General features: G+C 49.3%; 1 protein-coding gene and 1 pseudogene across 2 annotated transcripts; both read right to left on the reverse strand.

The window, feature by feature from the left end:
* Positions 1 to 4,807: 4,807 nt before the first annotated feature.
* On the reverse strand, positions 4,808 to 9,397 carry LOC136472371 (PI-PLC X domain-containing protein At5g67130-like). 2 transcript variants are annotated; one of them, XM_066470081.1, is made up of 6 exons: positions 8,885 to 9,397; positions 6,404 to 6,502; positions 5,994 to 6,294; positions 5,674 to 5,897; positions 5,478 to 5,564; positions 4,886 to 5,380 (listed from the first exon to the last, which is right to left on the reverse strand). In XM_066470081.1, the coding sequence occupies exons 1-6, from the start codon at positions 9,239 to 9,241 to the stop codon at positions 5,186 to 5,188; spliced, it is 1,263 nt and encodes a 420-aa protein (XP_066326178.1). In that variant the 5' UTR covers positions 9,242 to 9,397; the 3' UTR covers positions 4,886 to 5,185. The 2 variants fall into 2 exon arrangements, with proteins under 2 accessions (XP_066326177.1, XP_066326178.1); XM_066470080.1 differs by having other exon boundaries at positions 4,808 to 5,380; positions 5,674 to 6,294.
* A 1,287-nt stretch (positions 9,398 to 10,684) lies between these two features.
* Positions 10,685 to 16,939, reverse strand: LOC136469255 (BTB/POZ domain-containing protein At1g21780-like; annotated as a pseudogene).
* Positions 16,940 to 18,119: the final 1,180 nt, after the last annotated feature.

Below are 18,119 nucleotides of genomic sequence, written 5' to 3' on the forward strand. Positions count from 1 at the left end.
AGGAGCCAGGAGTCCCCGGCGTCGCTAGCGATGACCGAGCACCGAAGAGCGAGGAGTCGGAGGTGGCGCTGGCGATTACCGAGCACCGAGGAGCGAGGAGTCCCCGACATCGCTAGTGATATCCCAGCACCGAGGAGCAAGGAGTCCCCGGCATCGTTGGCGATGACCGAGCACCGAGGAGCGAGGAGTCCCGGCGTCACTGGCGATGACCGAGCACCGAGGAGTCCCCGGCGTAGGCGGCGATGTCCGAGCACCGAGGAGTCCCCGGCGAAGCTAGCGATGTCCGAGCGCTGAGGAGTCCCCGTCGAGCTGCGAGGTCCGAGCAGCCGAGGAGCAAGGAGTCCTCGGCGTCGCTGGCGATGACCGAGCACCGAGAGTCCCCGGTGTAGGCGGCGATGTTCGGCACCGAGGAGTCCTAGGCGAAGCTGGCGAGTCTGAGCACCGAGGAGTCCCCGGCGGCTGGCGACGTCCGTGCGGATGAAGTGTGCCCACTTACTTCCTCGAGCCAAAGAAACCGAGCGCCGAGGAGTCCCCGGTGTAGCTGGCGACGAAGCACGAGCGACGAACAGTCTGGTCTACTGGTCGGCGGCGAAGTGAGCATTAAGTAGAAGCTGACTGGTGAACAGGTCCGAATCAACTGATCGGGCATGGAGTCCATGAACCGAGCGGTCCGACCAGTTGATCCGGTGGGGAAGCCCGAGCACCAGGTATTCGATCACCTGGACGATGATCCTGCAATACAAACATTTAGAACGGGTAGTACATGATGTAAAATAAATGAACTCAGGAGAAAAATCAGCAATGGTGATGAAACGACGTATGCAGTTCGACGATCAGTTGGCGTGAAATATATTTATGTTTAATATAAATCGCCCGAACAAATAGTATGTAGCTGAGTCTCCAGCCCTAGCTAGCCCGTTAACCATAATGCGGAGCGCGGAGCTCGTGCACGTGTAGGAGAAACAGGTGTGACCAAGGAGCCCGCTGCCGACCACCCATAACGTAGAGCATGGAGCCCGTAGCACGTGTAGGGAGGAGCCGGAGACAGGGCCGTCTCTGGAGGCGTCCGAACATCAATAGGACTGTTCGGGGGTTTAGAAAATCGTTTGGAGAGCAAATATGGAGAAAACGGTTCAGAGAAACATTATGGCGATATACGAAGATCGGAGAATATTTAGAAGAATATTAAAGCATGACTTAGCTTTGGATGGAGCGTCTGGTCGGCAGCGTATGGCGTTGTCTGATCGGCGTTGATAGCGAGCACCTGGCGGGCGGTGAGTTGTTGGTGAAGTCGACCTCGGAGGTGGTCCGAGATCAGATCTGACATCGCAGGTGCGGGGGGTGGTCGGCGTAGAACCGATCTGCCTCGGCTTGAGGAGCTCTCCGACTCCGTCAGCGTTGATAACCCACGAGATGGATCCGACCGTGAAGATCTGGGCGGGCTGCGGAAGGGACGAAGAGCCTGCGGAAAAGCCATCTTGTTCGATAAGGAAACAGCACGCACACCCCTACCTGGAGCGCCAACTGTTGACAGAATATCATCGGCAGTCCACCGAGGGGTATCCCGCGATGGTAGATTTGTCGGTGGGGGTGCGCGTAATCAGGAACCGGATGGTGACACAAGGCGCAGAGACAACGATTTAGACAGGTTCGGGCCATCTGATCGACGTAATACCCTACGTCCTGTGTCTTTGGTGTATTGTATTGAGATGTAGTAGATAGATCTAGATGGATCGTCTATGTATCTTGTCCGCTAGGGGACCCCTACCCCTCCTTATATACTCTGGAGGAGGTAGGGTTACAAGGAAATATCTTATTTGGTAATATACAATGTCTTGTGGGTGCACGCCGAGCAGCACCGTGCATGTCTTGATCTTATGGGCTAGGCCACCTCTGATGATGCAGCCCATGTCTTGTCTTAAGGATACTGGAGGCCATACCCCCCCCCCCCCCCACAGTATCCAATTAGGACTTGGAGTCCTAGGAATGTGTAACTCAGTCATGAATTGAGAGTACCAAGCCTAATTGGCTATGTACCCATTCTCTATATAACGAAAGCCTCCAACACCCTCAATGGGTAGCCATCACAATAGCCTTTAGACTGTCTCCAACAAGCCACGCATACCGCTACCCAAATCCATTTTTGGTTCGGCACAGTGAAAAAACGGCCTCCAACAGAATAGCCAAAGGGAGCACCTATTTTGTGTAGAAGGAGAGAGGGAACCCACATATGCGTCCTCTTTCCGTCGTCTCTCTCCTCGACGGCGCCGCAAGTGTGGCAGAACCACGACACGGCAGTCCATGGCCGTGGCCACAGGCGCGGGAGGACGGATCCGGCCATGGAGGCATTGGATCCGGCCATGGCGACCCCGGATCCGGTCGTGGAGGCCTCGGATCGACCCCATCAAGGCCGAGAAGCACAGATCGACGCTAGACCTGGGCACCGGCGAGGGAAAGAGAGGAGAAAGGGAGAGATGCCACCTTCACCTGCTTGCGCCGAAGAACCCGTGCGCTGGTGGTGCCCCTGGGGCCCACCAACCCACGCCGTCATACCGCGTCGCCGTGAGGCGCGCTCGCCCGCACCGCTGGCCGGGTGGGGCGCGCCGCGCCGCCGCACGGCCGCGCCTGGGCGTGCTCGTCCCGCGCCGTCGTGTCGGGCCTGGAGGGGCGTCCTCGTGCCGCCGCACCTGGGCGCGAGATTGGGAGCGGCGAGATGGCCGTGATGGAGCGACACGTCGCCACAGACGAGTCCGCGTGGCGTGGGCGGGCGAGGAGCAGCAGATTTTTTGGGTTCGCTGTTGTTGGAGAAAGGAAATTTTGGGTCGGTGATGCAGCGACTGTGCGTGATCCAATCCTTATAATGGGTATTGTGTTTGGGTTTGGTCTGTTGGAGATAGTCTTACATGGTATCCAGAAGGTCAATTTTGACGGGTGCTGTACTGGTTTGGCTGCTGCTCCATCAACTTGCTAAGGGACCTGCCAACTTTTATGGTGAGATTTCTCCGCTGCAATGTTAGAGGAGCACACAATTAGTTATCTACTGTACCTAAATAGGAGACCCCCAGTAGCAGATTAGGGCCATGACTGTGTGAGGACCATGCTTATCTCGCTTAGTGTGGCTGTTTTTTTTTTTCTTTCTAATCTCCTGTCACCGTTTACTTTGGAAGAAGAGCAGACACAGGGGCCTGTTGCGGCGTGGGAAGAAGAACAGACGCTATGCAAGGGGCTGTTGTGCGCCAGGAATTAAAACAGACGCTTACGACAGATGACCTATCGCCTACCTTGACAAAAGACGGAGAGAAGCGGGCCCTAGGTGACGCGGCTTCACGAATCGCAAAGAAATCTGCTAGTGGGGTCTCTAATTATGAGGTGTTTGGTTCCATGGACTAAATTTTAGTGTATGTCACATCGGACGTTCGGATGCTATTTAGAAGAACTAAATATGAGTTAATTATAAAACTAATTACATAGATGGAGACTAATTTACGAGACGAATTTATTAAGCCTAATTAATCCGCCATTAACACATATTTACTGAGCACCATATTGTCAAATCATAGGCTAATTAGGCTTAAAAAATTCGTCTCGCAAATTAGCCACAATCTGTGCAATTAGTTATTTTTTTTGTCTATATTTAATACTTCATGCATGTGTCCAAACATTCGATAGGACAGAGACTAAAATTTTCCTGTAGAAACCAAACACCCCCTTAGGTATAGTAGACAGTAGATAAGCATATGGTCCTCACACAGTCATGGCCCTATTTATCACCCTCCACCAAGAAATATTGCCCCATTGTCTCCTATAATTGCAGATCGGTCTATTTATCATCGCAAGGCGGACAGAGCCCACTGGTGGCGTCTGAGCTTTGTCCATGCTCTTATGAATAGAGGTTATAAATAGAGGTCGCCACATATTTATGGTCCCTTAGGATACAGAGTTCGACAATCAACTCTATAATACACTTCAAGTCATAGATTAACCAAACTGTATACATATTTGACATATATTTAACGGCTGCAGTGACGGTGGTTACAGTGATTCACAGTGCCACCGCCATCGGCCTAGTGTGTGTGCAACTGGTCGGTAAGTCAGTCGGCATCGGGAGTGTTAGGGAACCGACCTTCGCACACTATTCCCTACCCTAGCATTTCTTTGTGTCTATGTTTTATGTGTGTCGCGTCCAAACCAGGCAGGGGGGGGGGGGGGGGGGGGGGGGGGGGGGGGGGGGGGGGGGGGGGGGGGTGCTTGCAATGGGTAGGACATCGAAGGTCCTACGCTAACGATGGTTTTCGAGTGGTGATGTCAAGGAGCGAGAGGTGTCGCGACACCTTGAAGCTCGCCGAAAGCGGGCTGGCGCATATTCCATAGTGGATGGAATACTCCTTTGAATATACCAAATTGCCCTCTTGCCGGTGCTAGCTGGCGGTCGACACCAGCAGGGGATATTCATATTCATGTAAAATCGGGTTCGAGACTATCCAACTCCTATAAATAGAACTCAAAGAACACTCTACGATGATGATGATGAAAGCTTGATACAAGAGCCCATTGCTTTATATCCCATATTGTTGAGAAATCGAAGGCCACACCCTTGGCCAAGCCCGGAGGTGTGACCTTGAACCCAAACACCAACAGGGAGGAAGAAGATGACCTTCTTTCTCCTTAAATTTGAGAAAATTAAGAAAATAGTCATTGCGGTGTGCTATAGCAAGTAATCTTGATTTCATAATGGTATCTAGCAAACTTGTGCTCGTGGTATAGACTGGCCAATTACCTTTTTTCGGTGTCCGAAATCAAAATTTGTCTTTTATAAATTGCCCTCCTGCACGTCACTGAGGGTATGGGATGCCTCCCAGTTTCTGCGAACAGCGACCCTACGTTTCTGCAATGTTTTTCTTTCATCCAAGGTCAAGGACCACCACCCTTATTTTTTTGAAGGAACTTAAAACATCAAGATAGTTTCCTCAAAAAAAAACTTAAAACATCAAGATAACAACACAATCAAAGAAATGAATGATGAATTTAACTGATTTCTATATCTGACTACGTTGCTCAGTAAACACAAATATACAGCTCAGCTCAGGAGATCACAAGCATGATCGATGTTACGGACCAAATGGAACTGCCTCCGATCCATCAGAACAGCATGTCACAAAAGCAGAAAAACCAATCTCCAGTTCTCTCACGAGAGCAACAAAAGAAGCAGAGAAGGCAGTCCCAGGAAGAAGCTCCATTGCGAGGGCAGATGATGAGACCGGGCCATTCCCGCGCTAGCATCGCCCCCTGCTGTTGAGCCTCTGCTGCCGGGGGTGGGTGCCTTGGGTGGCGACGGCGGTGGCGGTGGTGGTATCACACAGGTGCCAAAGGTCGAATTCGCCTGCACATCATAGATAGGTCAGGGAGTTAGCATATGCATGGCATGCATCATGTTGCTGTTCAAAGAAAGAAATGCCACTAATTTAAACAGTGCTTACCTTGCAATATGCGATGTTGTCACATCCGCATACCATATGACCATTTGCAATATCTGTAGCTAAGGGAGCTCCTCCACCGTCACTCCTCTGCACGATTAAGATTCAAGAGAGTCAGAGACTTCATAACAAAGCAACTACAAGATCCTTGAAATGGCGAAATGGCTCAGGTAAAGGGATTCAATAGATATTCACATACCATGTAGAAATCAACAGCAATGTAGTTGGGCCACCGATTGCCTGAAGCATCATGGCACGTTTTGAGCATGCTAACGAGTGGCGCTGAATTATTTCCGCATACACCAGTCTGACTCGGGCTAGTCGTGAAGAAATTCATCAGAACAAGCGACTGGCTTTTCGAATCCATGGCTGGAGACTCTGCGCGGTTGGGGCATTTGCCTGCTACCATACCATCATTTCCATCTGTGTGTATAAAGCAAATCTGGTCAACAAAAGAGTCAAGGAAAAAAAAAGGAAAACTCTGCAGGCCATTGAAACAGGGCATGTACTGAAACCTACATTGGTTTTCCACAACGTAGTTCCATTCATATGCGATCCCCTCGCTTGCTTCCTTGGATTTCTTTGATGTGAAGACTAGCAGGCGCTGGTTCTGGCTGATCATGTCCTTGAGCAGAGGCCAGTTGCCACCGCTCTTTGGCATTTTCGACACCGGAAACCAATACTTCATAAGGCCAGAAGCATTGAATACTTTCGGCAAGGACCCTGTTGCGGTGTAGTCTTCAAGAAAAATTGTGACTACTTCTGATGGGTTTGCATCAAGGAACGTCTGGATCTCTTTGAAGACATTGATGGCAGGTTGCTGAGAGAAAAGAAAGAAAAACAACTCAAGATTATACTTACAACACGAGTGTACTTATTTTCTTTTTCAGGACAGAAGAGAGAGAAGAATGTTTAGCTGACAATCTTACAAAGGCAGTGAAGTTGTAGCATTTTCCTCCAAATGAGTGGCACAGCCAGACATCGTTGTCAAAGTCATAAGTATCAAGCATCAAGCCCCTAACACCATTCTGCACATAATCAAGTACAAGTCCCACGGTTAGCATTTTATAAATAACAAATGGTTAGGCAAAACTCTGGCAGATCAGCACTAAATGATAAGGGTTAGCAGTGGTGAGAAACAAAACTCATCTGTTGACCACTAACTGAACATTTTTTTAGCAATTCCACCATTGGAATCTAGTTTGAGGTAAACTGTGTTCCTCAGTACAAACTAGAAAGGTACGAAATATAATCTTCAAAACAGGGGACATAAGTAACAGCCTACTAAGCTGAACAGCTTTGACTTAAGATTGCCTTCTTTGTTCCTTCCAGTTGAGGAACATAGGAAGTTGTATATGAGATATAATAGGGTCAGAAAGAATATTTTATTGTATCTTAATGACAGACTAGTTCTGAAACATGAATGGCAGAACTAGCTAGAAAAGATCAGAGCCGTTCCAACTCCCAAGTCTTCAAGACCTAATCAAGTTGAGCCACGCAAGAACTCAAGTTCCAGATGACCATTTGAAACTAGAAGGAGCAGTATGACATGACATACGAGATAAGTGTGGTCCCTTCATTTTCTTAAGAAGAAAGCAAACGACGCCTACACAGCATAATGCCTGAACTGGACAAGATCTTTGTGAGGTCTGCTTAACAACTTGAAGCAATAATCAAACCAGCAACTTATAAGTAGTCTAACTTTCTCTAAATACAACTAGTGCCACCCTGGTTTCATGGGTTAGGTACAGGCAACAGACAAACCATGTCCTAAGTTACATAAAGTTATCCTGAAGATGTTAAGGTTAAGAAGCGGTGCCATTGGTAGCTTAGGGCATTTAGGCACATCTATTCTATATTGGTTGGGGCTTGAGCATGACTAAAATTTGTAAAGACATTAAGCATGTATTAAATTTTGTAATTTACGGACCAAATAAAGCTGGATCCAGAGGCATGCATACCAACAAGAAGTCAAGAATCTCTGTGAGGTAGCAAGAAAAGACAAGCAGCTTCTTTAGCTTGCGTAGTGACCGGTGAGATTAACTATTGACTGTTGAGACTTATTATTGCCGGTGTCCGCGCATCAATGGCCAATTAGCCATAGAGATTGTTAAAAAGGAATAAGTACCAGCCCACATGGGCAAATGATTCATTCCTAAAATAATTCGTAGTGCCATGGGCAGAGGTACAAACATATGAATGCAGATAAATAAAATATGCTAATCAGTTTGAATAAAGTAACTGGTAGAAAAGTTGGGCACATGCACATTATTGTACATTAACTGTTAATCTGCGCTAGATGGTCATTTTTTTTTTCAGAGTGAAACTTTAGGTCTGGGTTGGTGGCACAAGTCCGTGGGCAAATAAAGGGCGAAGACAGCTGACATGATTCTTGCAGTGGAAAAGGGGGCTTGAGCATGTACTGTTCCACTTCCACTGTACTGAATTGAACCAAAGCATGGAATTACTTTGCGTATGTGGACTTTTGATGGTAATATTCCTCCGAAAGACAAATTAAAGGAAAAAGGCGCGGTGAAACCAATGTGCGTGCGTGTAAGTATTCTTTGCAGCTTTTGATTTTGGGATGGAGTGGGAATGTCCATGTCGTGTTCCAGGAGCAGGTGCAGCTCACACACAGTCCAACTACTCATACTAGACATAGGAGCAGCCGGAAGCAGAGCAGAAAGGTCCAATGTTTCCTTGACTGTTAGGAAAAGGAGAGCCTGAATTCTGGAAGAGAAAGGTGCAGGCTTTCTTTATTTAATTATTTTGCTGGGTAAAATTTCACTAGATTTTGCACGAGATGTGTTGTAATAATGACAATAAAAGGCGATGATATCTATGTAGTGTGGCAATATTGACATCACATAATTAGTTACTGTACCAAGGAGTCCAAGGTGCTGTGGTGATGAGATTTGGGATCATCATGTGGTTGAGTAAGCAGATAGACAGACAGGCAGACATGAACAGCACAAACTAAACTCAACTAGAGGGGATCAAAGGATGATGCTGAGATTGGATTGGAATAAATTAGTCCTGATGAATTCGGTGATGATGAGATAATGGCAGGCACGGTGTGTTCGTGTGTGTCTCTGCAACATATTGACAGTGCATTATTGTTCTTATATATATGGCATTATTGTTCTTATATATATGCTCGACAGTAGTAGTAGTGAGTAAAGCAGACGCTAAGGTGGGCCCACCGGCCGACAGCGGCGGAAGGTGGACACGTGGGCATGGGAAGGTGGTGGCCAGCAAAGCAGCAACCACCCCCACTTCCATTGGTAGCGGCAGCGGCGCCGGCGTCGGAGGGGAAGGCGGATGCGGTTACCTGACCTCAGCACGGGAGGAGAGGGGAGAGGCAGGGCGGCGAAGGAAGAGGGAAATGGGAATGAGGAGGTGGTTGTTACCTTGAGCTGCGCGGTGACGGTGTCCTCCTGGTTGGTCTCGGTGATGAGTGGGTTGCCGGTGGCGGAGGCGGCGCCGGCGAGCGCGTAGGAGTTGTGGGTGGTGAGCCACGAGTAGTTGTTGAAGGGGAGGCCCGTGCCGTGGGTGGCCGGGTCCACGGGGCTGGCGCGCGTGCAGATGCTGTCCCCGCCGGCACCGCAGGCGCTGCAGTGCATGCCGGAGCCGCAGCCGCCGCCGGAGGAGGAGCACGCGTCGCCCACCTGCGCCGCCGCAGCCGGGTGCGCCGCAAACAGCAAGAAGAAGAGCAGGGCCGCTGAGAAGAAGAGCAGCAGCCGGGGACGGGGACGGGCGGGCGCCATTGATGGGATGGGCGCCGCGCGCGGCGAGCCGGCGACGAGTTGAGTTGGCAGTCAGTGGACGGCAACGGCAGCGAGGAGGTGGAGGACGCGCTCGTGGTGGTTGCCTGGACCTGGTTGGTTTGGTGAGGACACAGGACTCTCTCAGGGGCTCTGCGTCTCTGCCTGCAACTTTTTATTTGCAACAGCCAGCGGCAGAGCAGAGTCGGAATACGATCTCGTATCCGTGTGGTGTTGACCGACCAAGCCAACTTTTGGCCAGTTCGGTTTGGTTGAATCTTGGTTACCGGAAAAAATACCGTGGGATTGAATTGTTGTGAGAGAAAAACATCGTTTCGGTTGAAAAAATAAGCTGAGGCGAACAGCGGAATACGCCCCAATGCACTGCGATGCAAACAAGAGTATAGTGAATCCAAATTCGAGCAGATTAGAGGCGCTCCTCTAATTCGGAATCGGAATCGTAATCGGAATCGTAATCGTGCGCAAATGAAATCAAACAAAAAGTCACTCTCACCGTGTTTACTTTTCAAATATAAACTCTGCTGGGACTACGCGTGGCTCGTACGCGGCAACACGTTAGGAGAGGAGCTGTACTTTTCAAAAAAAAAAAGGCTGACCAAGCAAGGCGTTGGTTGCCAAAATTTTTGGTGAAATGCTACCGTAGCATTTTCGTTGTTATTTGATAATTAGTGTTCAATCATAGTCTAATTAGGTTTAAAAGATTCGTCTCGTGGATTTCGTCTAAACTGTGTAGTTAGTTTTATTTTTTATTTATATTTAATGCTTCATGCATGCGTCCAAAGATTTGATGTGACGAGAAATCTTGAAAATTTTTGCAAAGTGAAGTGCAACTAAACGGTACCCAAATGTGTGCAAACAACGCGGAGCCGGAGGGCCGCACAGCACCTGTCAGCTGTCAGCGCTCACGATCCACCAATGCCAATCTATTGTCTTCTCTCTCGTTCAGATAATCAGATGTCATACGTAGTCTACTACCAGATGGTTGACTTTTGCAAACCTGCCTCATTGTTTACAGAGACAGACACGGCACAAACCCGGTCCGGGCGGGCATTATCTACCGGACTCTTCCATCTGCTTACCATTGCCAATTCAAATCACAACTCCAGTTTCTCCGTCTCCTCTTCTCTTCTCTGGCTGTCTCATCAGCAAACGCCCACTGTCCGCGACCCCCGACAAATTCAATATACATACAGTATAGGCTACCAATTCAACATCTAGCTACCACATTTCACAGGTAACCGTCATCTAGAACAAACAATTCTAGACTAGGATCATCACGCCCAAATTGGCTGCTTCCATACATACACACACAGTATCTATTTAGACTTCAATCAAAGCATATGTACCAGGGAAGCCACAGTCAAATATTACATACTGCAAGCATCCTGATGTGTTGCTCACATCAGGACTCCCTGATTGGCTGCCTGGCTCATGATGCATAATTTAGCTTGCCTTCAAATGAGCATCCTTTTTTTCGTTTCAAATATGTACACCATGTTCTTACATAACCAGCACCCTCTCTCTACACATTGCAACTGAACCAAGCATTAACATCATGCATGATACACAACTCAAAAGCGGAGGAATGCTTCAATCCAATTGGCAGGCAGCACAACCAACCCTGCAATACTGACAGTTTTTATCCACCCATACCCAGAGAGCCAGAGACACCCCATCATCATCATAATTCAACTCATTCACATTGGCTTCCACACGCTGAGGACCTCCTGGAACATCTCGAGCATGAGCTCGCGGTCCGCGTGGTGGAAGAAGCTATGCATCTCATCCCTCACATCATAAATCTTGCCAAACAGAAACAGGTAGGTGAGGCACCCTTTCTTGAGCCGCTCCAGCTGGTAGAGCCACGCCACATGGAGCCTCTCCAGTAGGGATGAAATGGTATGGATATATTTTCCGACCGTATTCGAAACCGAATCCATTTAGATGAGTTGAGATCTGTCCGTATCCGAGTCTGTATATCCAACATCTGATACCGTATCCGTATCCGAATACTCAAATCGCATATTTATGATGTCGATATCTAATCGTATCCTATCCGACATGGTTGACACTATCCGTATTCAAATCCGAATCCGAATAGAAATATGAAAACAAATGTAATATCGGTGATATCCGTCCGTATCCAGTGGCGGATCCAGGGGGCTGGGGGGCTGCAGCCTCCTGTGAGAGTGATTTTGCTTTGTATTTACTATAGAAAAAACATGATTTCACCATTAATCTTTGATATTTGTTCTAAATCTCTATTGATTAGCCCCCCGAGGTGCTCATCTTGGCTCCGCCACTGTCCGTATCCGATCCGTTTTCATCACTACTCTCGAGGACGTTCGCCGAGCTGATGTCCTCCAGCAGGCTCTCCTCGCAGCAGTCCTTGATGTCGCCGATCCTGTACTTGTTGGCCGCAGCCGGTTCTTCCAGAACTGCCCCTGCTCGATCGTCCTGTAGATGAAGCCCAACAGCGCCGAGCATGACTCCAGGCACATGTCGCTGATGTTGGGCTAGTTTGGATGGAACCCTGGTGTTGTTGCCCGGGAAAAATGACTGCCTGGATGTTGTCTGTTAAATCATCGTGTTTTGCCTGCTCAGGCTATATCACAGATATATTGTTTGGTTTGAAATATCTGCCAGGCAATTTGATCTTCATTAATTGTGAAGGAATCTAAGCAGGCAACGTTGCCTGTGGCCAGGCGATCGTTTTTGTGTGCCTGGGATGCCTGGACCAGGCAAGGATACAGGGCTGTAAGCAAACGTCGTGCATGCAGCATCCAGGAAGCATCCAGGCTAGGCAATCTGTGTCCAGGGTAGTATCCAAACAGCCCCGTTGATCGTGAACGACTCCTTCTCCCTCAGGTCAGTGCACGAACATGCTTTCGAACACGGGGGAGCACGCCGCCAGCACTGCCTTGTGGGCCTTCAGGACCCCGTCCGTTGTGTTGATGGTCACGTCGGCGTGGATGGAATCCATCAGCATGCGGGAGAGACATCTAGGGATCAAAACGCTATGGATATTTTCTGACCGTATTTGAAACCGAATCCGTTTAGAGGGGTTGAGATCTGTCCGTATCCGAGTCCGGATATCCAACATCCGATACCGTATCCGTATCCGAATACTCAAATCGCATATTTATGACGTCGATATCCAATCGTATCCTATCCGACATAGTTGACACTATCCGTATTCGAATCCGAATCCGGACAGAAATATGAAAACAAATGTAATATCGGTGATATCCGTCCGTATCCGATCCGTTTTCATCCCTAGAGACATCTGAGGGTGCTCTTACTTGCAATCTTCTGCACCATGCCTTCATTTGGCCACACTGATGATGATTCAGTAGCCTATAATAATTAGCATAATATTGGACAGCGTTAGCATATCATTAGCACTAACAATATAAGGATTCATGATGATGAATCTCCTAAGTGATTCAAGTTTCTGCATACGGGAAGGAGTCTACAAAATGTTGCAGGAATCTGTTAGATAATATACTGTTTCCTTTCACACAAGGAAAGACGACGCCGAAAAGGCTCCCTGCTGTGGTACTGTAGCCGCTATAGAGGTAGACGTCGAACGGCTCACCTGCCAGACTGTAGCCACATTCAGGGACAGGCGCAGAAGTCAGTCCTGCTGTGTTATCTAGTCACTGTTGCAGCAGGGCAGTTATACTAGGACTAGATAGATAGAGTTGTATATATAGTTTATCACTGCAACTCAACAAAGAGAGTTCAGATTTGCCATCTCCTATACAGGGCTCCGGTCAACGCTGGTGCTTGTACTGTATGTATGCTCTGTTCTCCCTCTTCTTCTACCTCTAGCCATAGTGTTTGTGGTCGGATAACGCTTGTTCGTGGTCAGCTTAGCTAGTGGGTGCTCGGCAACACTAGCGGATGCTTGGCAAGACTGGTGAGTGGTCGACTCACTTGAGCCGGTGATCCTGTGGGACAACAAGTGGTATCAGAGCCGTACAAGCGTCGTCGCCGGACTAACCGCTGGCGATGACGAACGGTTCAGAAACGGGTGATAGCAGTGGCACTGCTGTGGCTGCCCAGCCACGACCAGAGGTCGTTGTTCGCACGGCGCGGGAAGTCAGCGGCACCAGTTGGCCGATGCTGACTCGCACCAACTATGGAGAATGGTCGGTGACCATGAAGGTCAAGCTTAGAACCCGACGGCTCTGGAATGCTGTTGACAAGGGCACCGACAATGAGGAAGATGACATGTCAGCGTTGGAGGCTATCCTCGCTGCTGTACCGGCGGAGTATATGGAGCCATTGGGGGTGAAGAGCTCTGCTAAGGAGGCGTGGGAGGCTATTGCGGCGATGCGCGTCGGTTCTGACCGCGCAAAGAAGGCGACGGTCCAGCTTCTGAAGCAGGAGTACGCCAACCTCAAGTTCAAGGATGGTGAAATGGTGGACTTTTCCCTCCGCCTGCAGACGCTCATCAGCAAGGTGAAGGGCCATGGTGTCACCATTGACAAAGAGGAGGTGGTCTCTAAGTACCTCCACTCTGTGCCGACAAAGTACATCCAGATCGCTCTCTCTATAGAGACAATGCTAGACTTATCCACCCTCACTATTGCGGATGTGACAGGCCGTCTGTGGGAGGTGGACGAGCGCCTAGAGCAGGCGATAGCAACGAAGGACAGTGGCAAACTACTGTTGACAGAAGAGGAGTGGGCTGCTCGGAGGAACTCCAGGAAGGTAGCCTCCTCCAGCCGTGGTGGCGATGGCAAGCGCTGCGGCAAGGCTTCTTCAGAGAAGAAGAAGCAGGTCGACCCCAACGCCTGTCGGCGCTGTGGGAAGACGGGCCATTGGGCACGAAAGTGCCCAAATCACAAGCAGGAGAAGAAGGTTGAGGCTCATCTGGTGCAAGCTGATGATGATGATGATGAGGCCACTATCCTGATGGCGACGTTCTGTGCACTGCACAATGTCGAGGCCAAGGAGAAGGTAGAGGTGACGATGGTGGAAGGACCTAGGAAAGCCCTGAAGGCTGTCAACCTCGACGAACCACGTGCCCAAGTCCACCTCGGACGTGTGGGCGCTGACCAGGAGTAGCAGTGGTACCTGGACTCTGGTGCCAGCAACCACATGACGGGCTCCAAGGCATCCATCTCCGAGCTCGACGATGATGTTATCGGTACGATGAAGTTTGGTGATGGCTCAAGGGTGGCAATCTAAAGGTGTAGCACCATCATCTTCAGGTGCCAGAATAGGGAGCACCGTGCACTAACAGATATATATATTACATCCCGCAACTGCATTCCAGCATTATCAGCATTAGTCAGTTGGATGAGCGCGGTAGCGAGGTACTGATCAAGGACGGAGTCCTTAGAATCAGGGACCGAGAGCAGCGACTTCTCACCAAGGTAAAGAGGTCCTAGAACTGGTTGTACCTACTTGACCTAAAGGTAGAGCAGCCCGTGTGCTTGGCAGCAAGGCACACTAAGGAGTCGTGGCTGTGGCATGCCCAGTTCGGACATCTTAGCTTTGACGTGCTTGGTCGGCTAGAGAAGATGGTCCAAGGGCTACCCCACATCGAGCACGGAGGCGAGTTGTGTGACAGCTACCTGGCTAGGAAGTAGAGGAGGCTACCATTCCCAAAGGCAGCCAAGTATCACGCGAAGGACGCTCTTGAGCTCATCCACAATGGCCTCTGCGGGCCGATCACACCAGCCACAAACGGTGGTCGGCGGTACTTCCTCTTGCTCATAGATGATTGCAGTCACTATATGTGGCTACAACTCCTGACGAGCAAGGATGAAGCGGCGGCGGCGATCAAAAAGTTCAAGATGCGTGCGGAGGCCGAGAGCGGCAAGAAGCTCCACGTGCTGAGGACTGATCGTGGTGGTGAATTCACTTCGGTGGAGTTCGCTACGTACTACACGGAGCAGGGTGTGGTGCGACACCACACCGCACCGTACTCGCCACAATAGAATGGCGTGGTGGAGAGGCAGAACCAGACGGTGGTCGGCATGGCTCGATCCATGATGAAGGCCAAAGGCATGACGGCAAGGTTCTAGGGTGAAGTGGTGACCACTGCGGTGTTCATCCTCAACCGCGCTCCAACCAAGGCCCTAATAGGTAAGACGCCATTCGAAGCTTGATGGGCGCAAGCCGAGCGTGTCCTTCCTCTAGACATTCGTCTACATCAGCCACGTCAGGAAGACAAAGCCGATCCTCACCAAGCTGGAGGACAGGAGCACTCTGATGGTGTTCCTAGGCTACGCAGAGGGTACCAAGGCATACCGGCTCTATGACCCACGTGGAGACAAGGTGCTTGTCTCACGCGACGCCGTGTTCGACGAGAAGGTGGCTTGGGACTAGAGCAGTCCGAGCACGGGGGAAGCTGGCGACTTCACCAGCACCTTCGTCGTTGAGCACCTGGTCATCCATGGTGGTGGAGACGCTGGGGAACAGGTGCTGAGCACTCCAGAAGGGGTGCCGAGCACTCCAGCGGTAGAGCCGAGCACTTTAGGAGAGATGCTGAGCACTCTAGGAGGAGTGCCGAGCACTCCTGGAGGGATGCCAAGCACGCCAGGAGTGGTGTCAGAAGGTTCTGTAGTGGTGGTGACCACTCCAGGACAGGTGTTGAGCACTCCCGTAGCAGAGCCAAGAGGTCTTGCAGTGGTGCCGACCACTCCTAGAGTGAGGCTGAGCACTCCTACAGTGGTGCCGAGCACTGTAGGAGTAGTGGCGAGCTATCTAGAAGAAGTGCTGAGCACTGCAACCAGAGTGCCGAGCACTCCGGCGGAACAGGGAACTGTATCAACACTAATTGAGTTCGCCTCACCTCCAAGTGACATCACTGAGTTCGTGGATGCCTTCCATGAAGGTGAGGAGGTGCAGTTCCACAGGCTGGACGATATCGTCGGTGGCACAAGGCCCTCAGGCCTGACTGGTCGGCAACTCGCAGACGTCCTCACCAAGCCACTCGGTCACCTTCGACTCACAGAGCTGAAGGAGATGATCGGCATGGAGGGGGTACAAGGGATAGTAGAAGGATTAGGGGAAGAATTATTAGATAATCTATTGCTTCCTTGTGTGAACACATAGCAAGGGAAGGCGGCACTGAAAAGGCTTCCTGCTGTGGTACTATAGCCACTGTAGAGGTAGGCGCTGAACGGCTCACCTGCTGGACTGTAGCCACATACAGGGACAGGCGCAGAAGTCAGTCCTACTGTGTTATCTAGTCACTATTGCAGTAGGACAGCTGTATTAGGACTAGATAGATAGAGTTGTATATATAGTTTGCCACTAGAACTCAACAAAGAGAGTTTAGATTTGTCATCTCCTATATAGGGCTCTAGCCAATGCTGGTGCTTGTACTATGTGTGCTCTGTTCTCCCTCTTCTTCTACCTCTAGCCATAGTGTGTGTGGTCGAACAATGCTTGTTCGTGGTCAGCTTAGCTTGTGGGTGCTCGGCAACACTAGCGGGTGCTCAACAAGACTGGTGAGTGGTCGACTCACCTAAGCTGGTGATCCTATGGGCCAACAGAATCTCCTAGGTCATGGAAGCGTTTAGCAAGTGATGCGAATATTTTTTTTTAAAAGACGAGGCTGCAAACTTGCATTGTTATTGGCTATCCTTAGGTCCAGAAACTCAACATCAATCGTAAAACGCCCATGGGACATCGCATCAACTTGTCAGACAAAGTCATCGCTGGTACGCAGAAGATGCTCATGTTAGGTGACTCAAGTTGTTCCGCTGATTTTTATTATGAGGTCATGCACGCTTGTGTAGTTTATTCTAAGGTTAGGTGGAGGAAGGGAAGAAAACTCTGAGGCTAGGGAACAAAATTCTTGTGGTATGAATGCTGTGTCTGCTATCGATGTGCTTTTTTTTCCTACGGTGCATATTTGTTGATCCATTTGCCTATTTTTTCTTCAATTTGATAATTGTGGATGGAACAAGGGTACAATATGAATTTTGGAAGAAAGAAATATGCCTCTTTGGTTTGTTAGATAGGAGATGATACTTGTGCATGGCTACTAAATAGTAAAGAAAACCTGCTAGGAAGGCCTAGACTGCTTGTTTTTGAAGATATTTAAGTCAACGTAACTAAAAAGGATTACCCAAAATAATCAATTTGCATTGCGATGTGTTGAGATGTAATGGCCAAGTCTTGCGCAGTGAAACCATCTTTTGGTTGTTTTAATTTGCATATATTTCAGTTCTAATTTGCATCCACTAAAATGTTGCCATAGCGTTAGCACGGGTAATATACTAGTCTGTCTAAAATATTTTTCCTAGCAGTGAAACCAATTGAAAATTAAAGAGCATCAATTAGTCAATTTACTGCCAGCCCAACAGGGCCCATGAAACCAAGCCTTGGATTGGTAATGTAGCAGCTCTCCCAAAGGCCCATAGTCTTGGGCCTAGCAGGCTTTGGAACTTCAAAAGACTATGTACAACTTCTGTGGATCCCCCGTACTGATCGGTTTTAATGAAGATCAACGTTAGTGCTGCTTTGGCTAAAAATTCGGGAGTCATCGCTGCAGCAGCGATAGCAAGAGATGTTGTATGAAAGTTCCTGGGTGCCTCAGCCGTGGTGATGGAGGGCCGCTTAGAACCTGACATGGTGGAAGCAATTGCATGCAAAGAAGGCCTAGCGCTTGCTAGCGATTTGGTTCTTCATGATTTTAGACTACCGTGTGACAATGTAGAAGTTATCAGGAGCATTCGGGAAGGGAGCATGGGCTCTTATGGACATATGGTTCAGGAAATTAGAGCTAGACCACATGAGTTCAATTTTGTTGATTTTGTTCATGAAGGGAGGCAATCAAATTTTGAGGCCCATGTCTTAGCTAGAAGTAGTGTCTGTGATGAACTCAGTAGAC

Source organism: Miscanthus floridulus, chromosome 8, assembly GCF_019320115.1.
Source record: "Miscanthus floridulus cultivar M001 chromosome 8, ASM1932011v1, whole genome shotgun sequence".
In the NCBI taxonomy this organism is placed as follows: domain Eukaryota; kingdom Viridiplantae; phylum Streptophyta; class Magnoliopsida; order Poales; family Poaceae; genus Miscanthus; species Miscanthus floridulus.

What these genes read in the sequence shown, in the direction of transcription:
- LOC136472371 (XM_066470080.1), bottom strand. Translation starts at nt 9,241, where the DNA reads ATGGCGCCCGCCCGTCCCCGTCCCCGGCTGCTGCTCTTCTTCTCAGCG. An exon ending in CCGTCACCGCGCAGCTCAAG is followed by an intron (nt 6,503 to 8,884) that starts GTAACAACCACC and finishes GATTATGTGCAG; the next exon opens with AATGGTGTTAGGGGCTTGAT. An exon ending in GCTACAACTTCACTGCCTTT is followed by an intron (nt 6,295 to 6,403) that starts GTAAGATTGTCA and finishes CTTTTCTCTCAG; the next exon opens with CAACCTGCCATCAATGTCTT.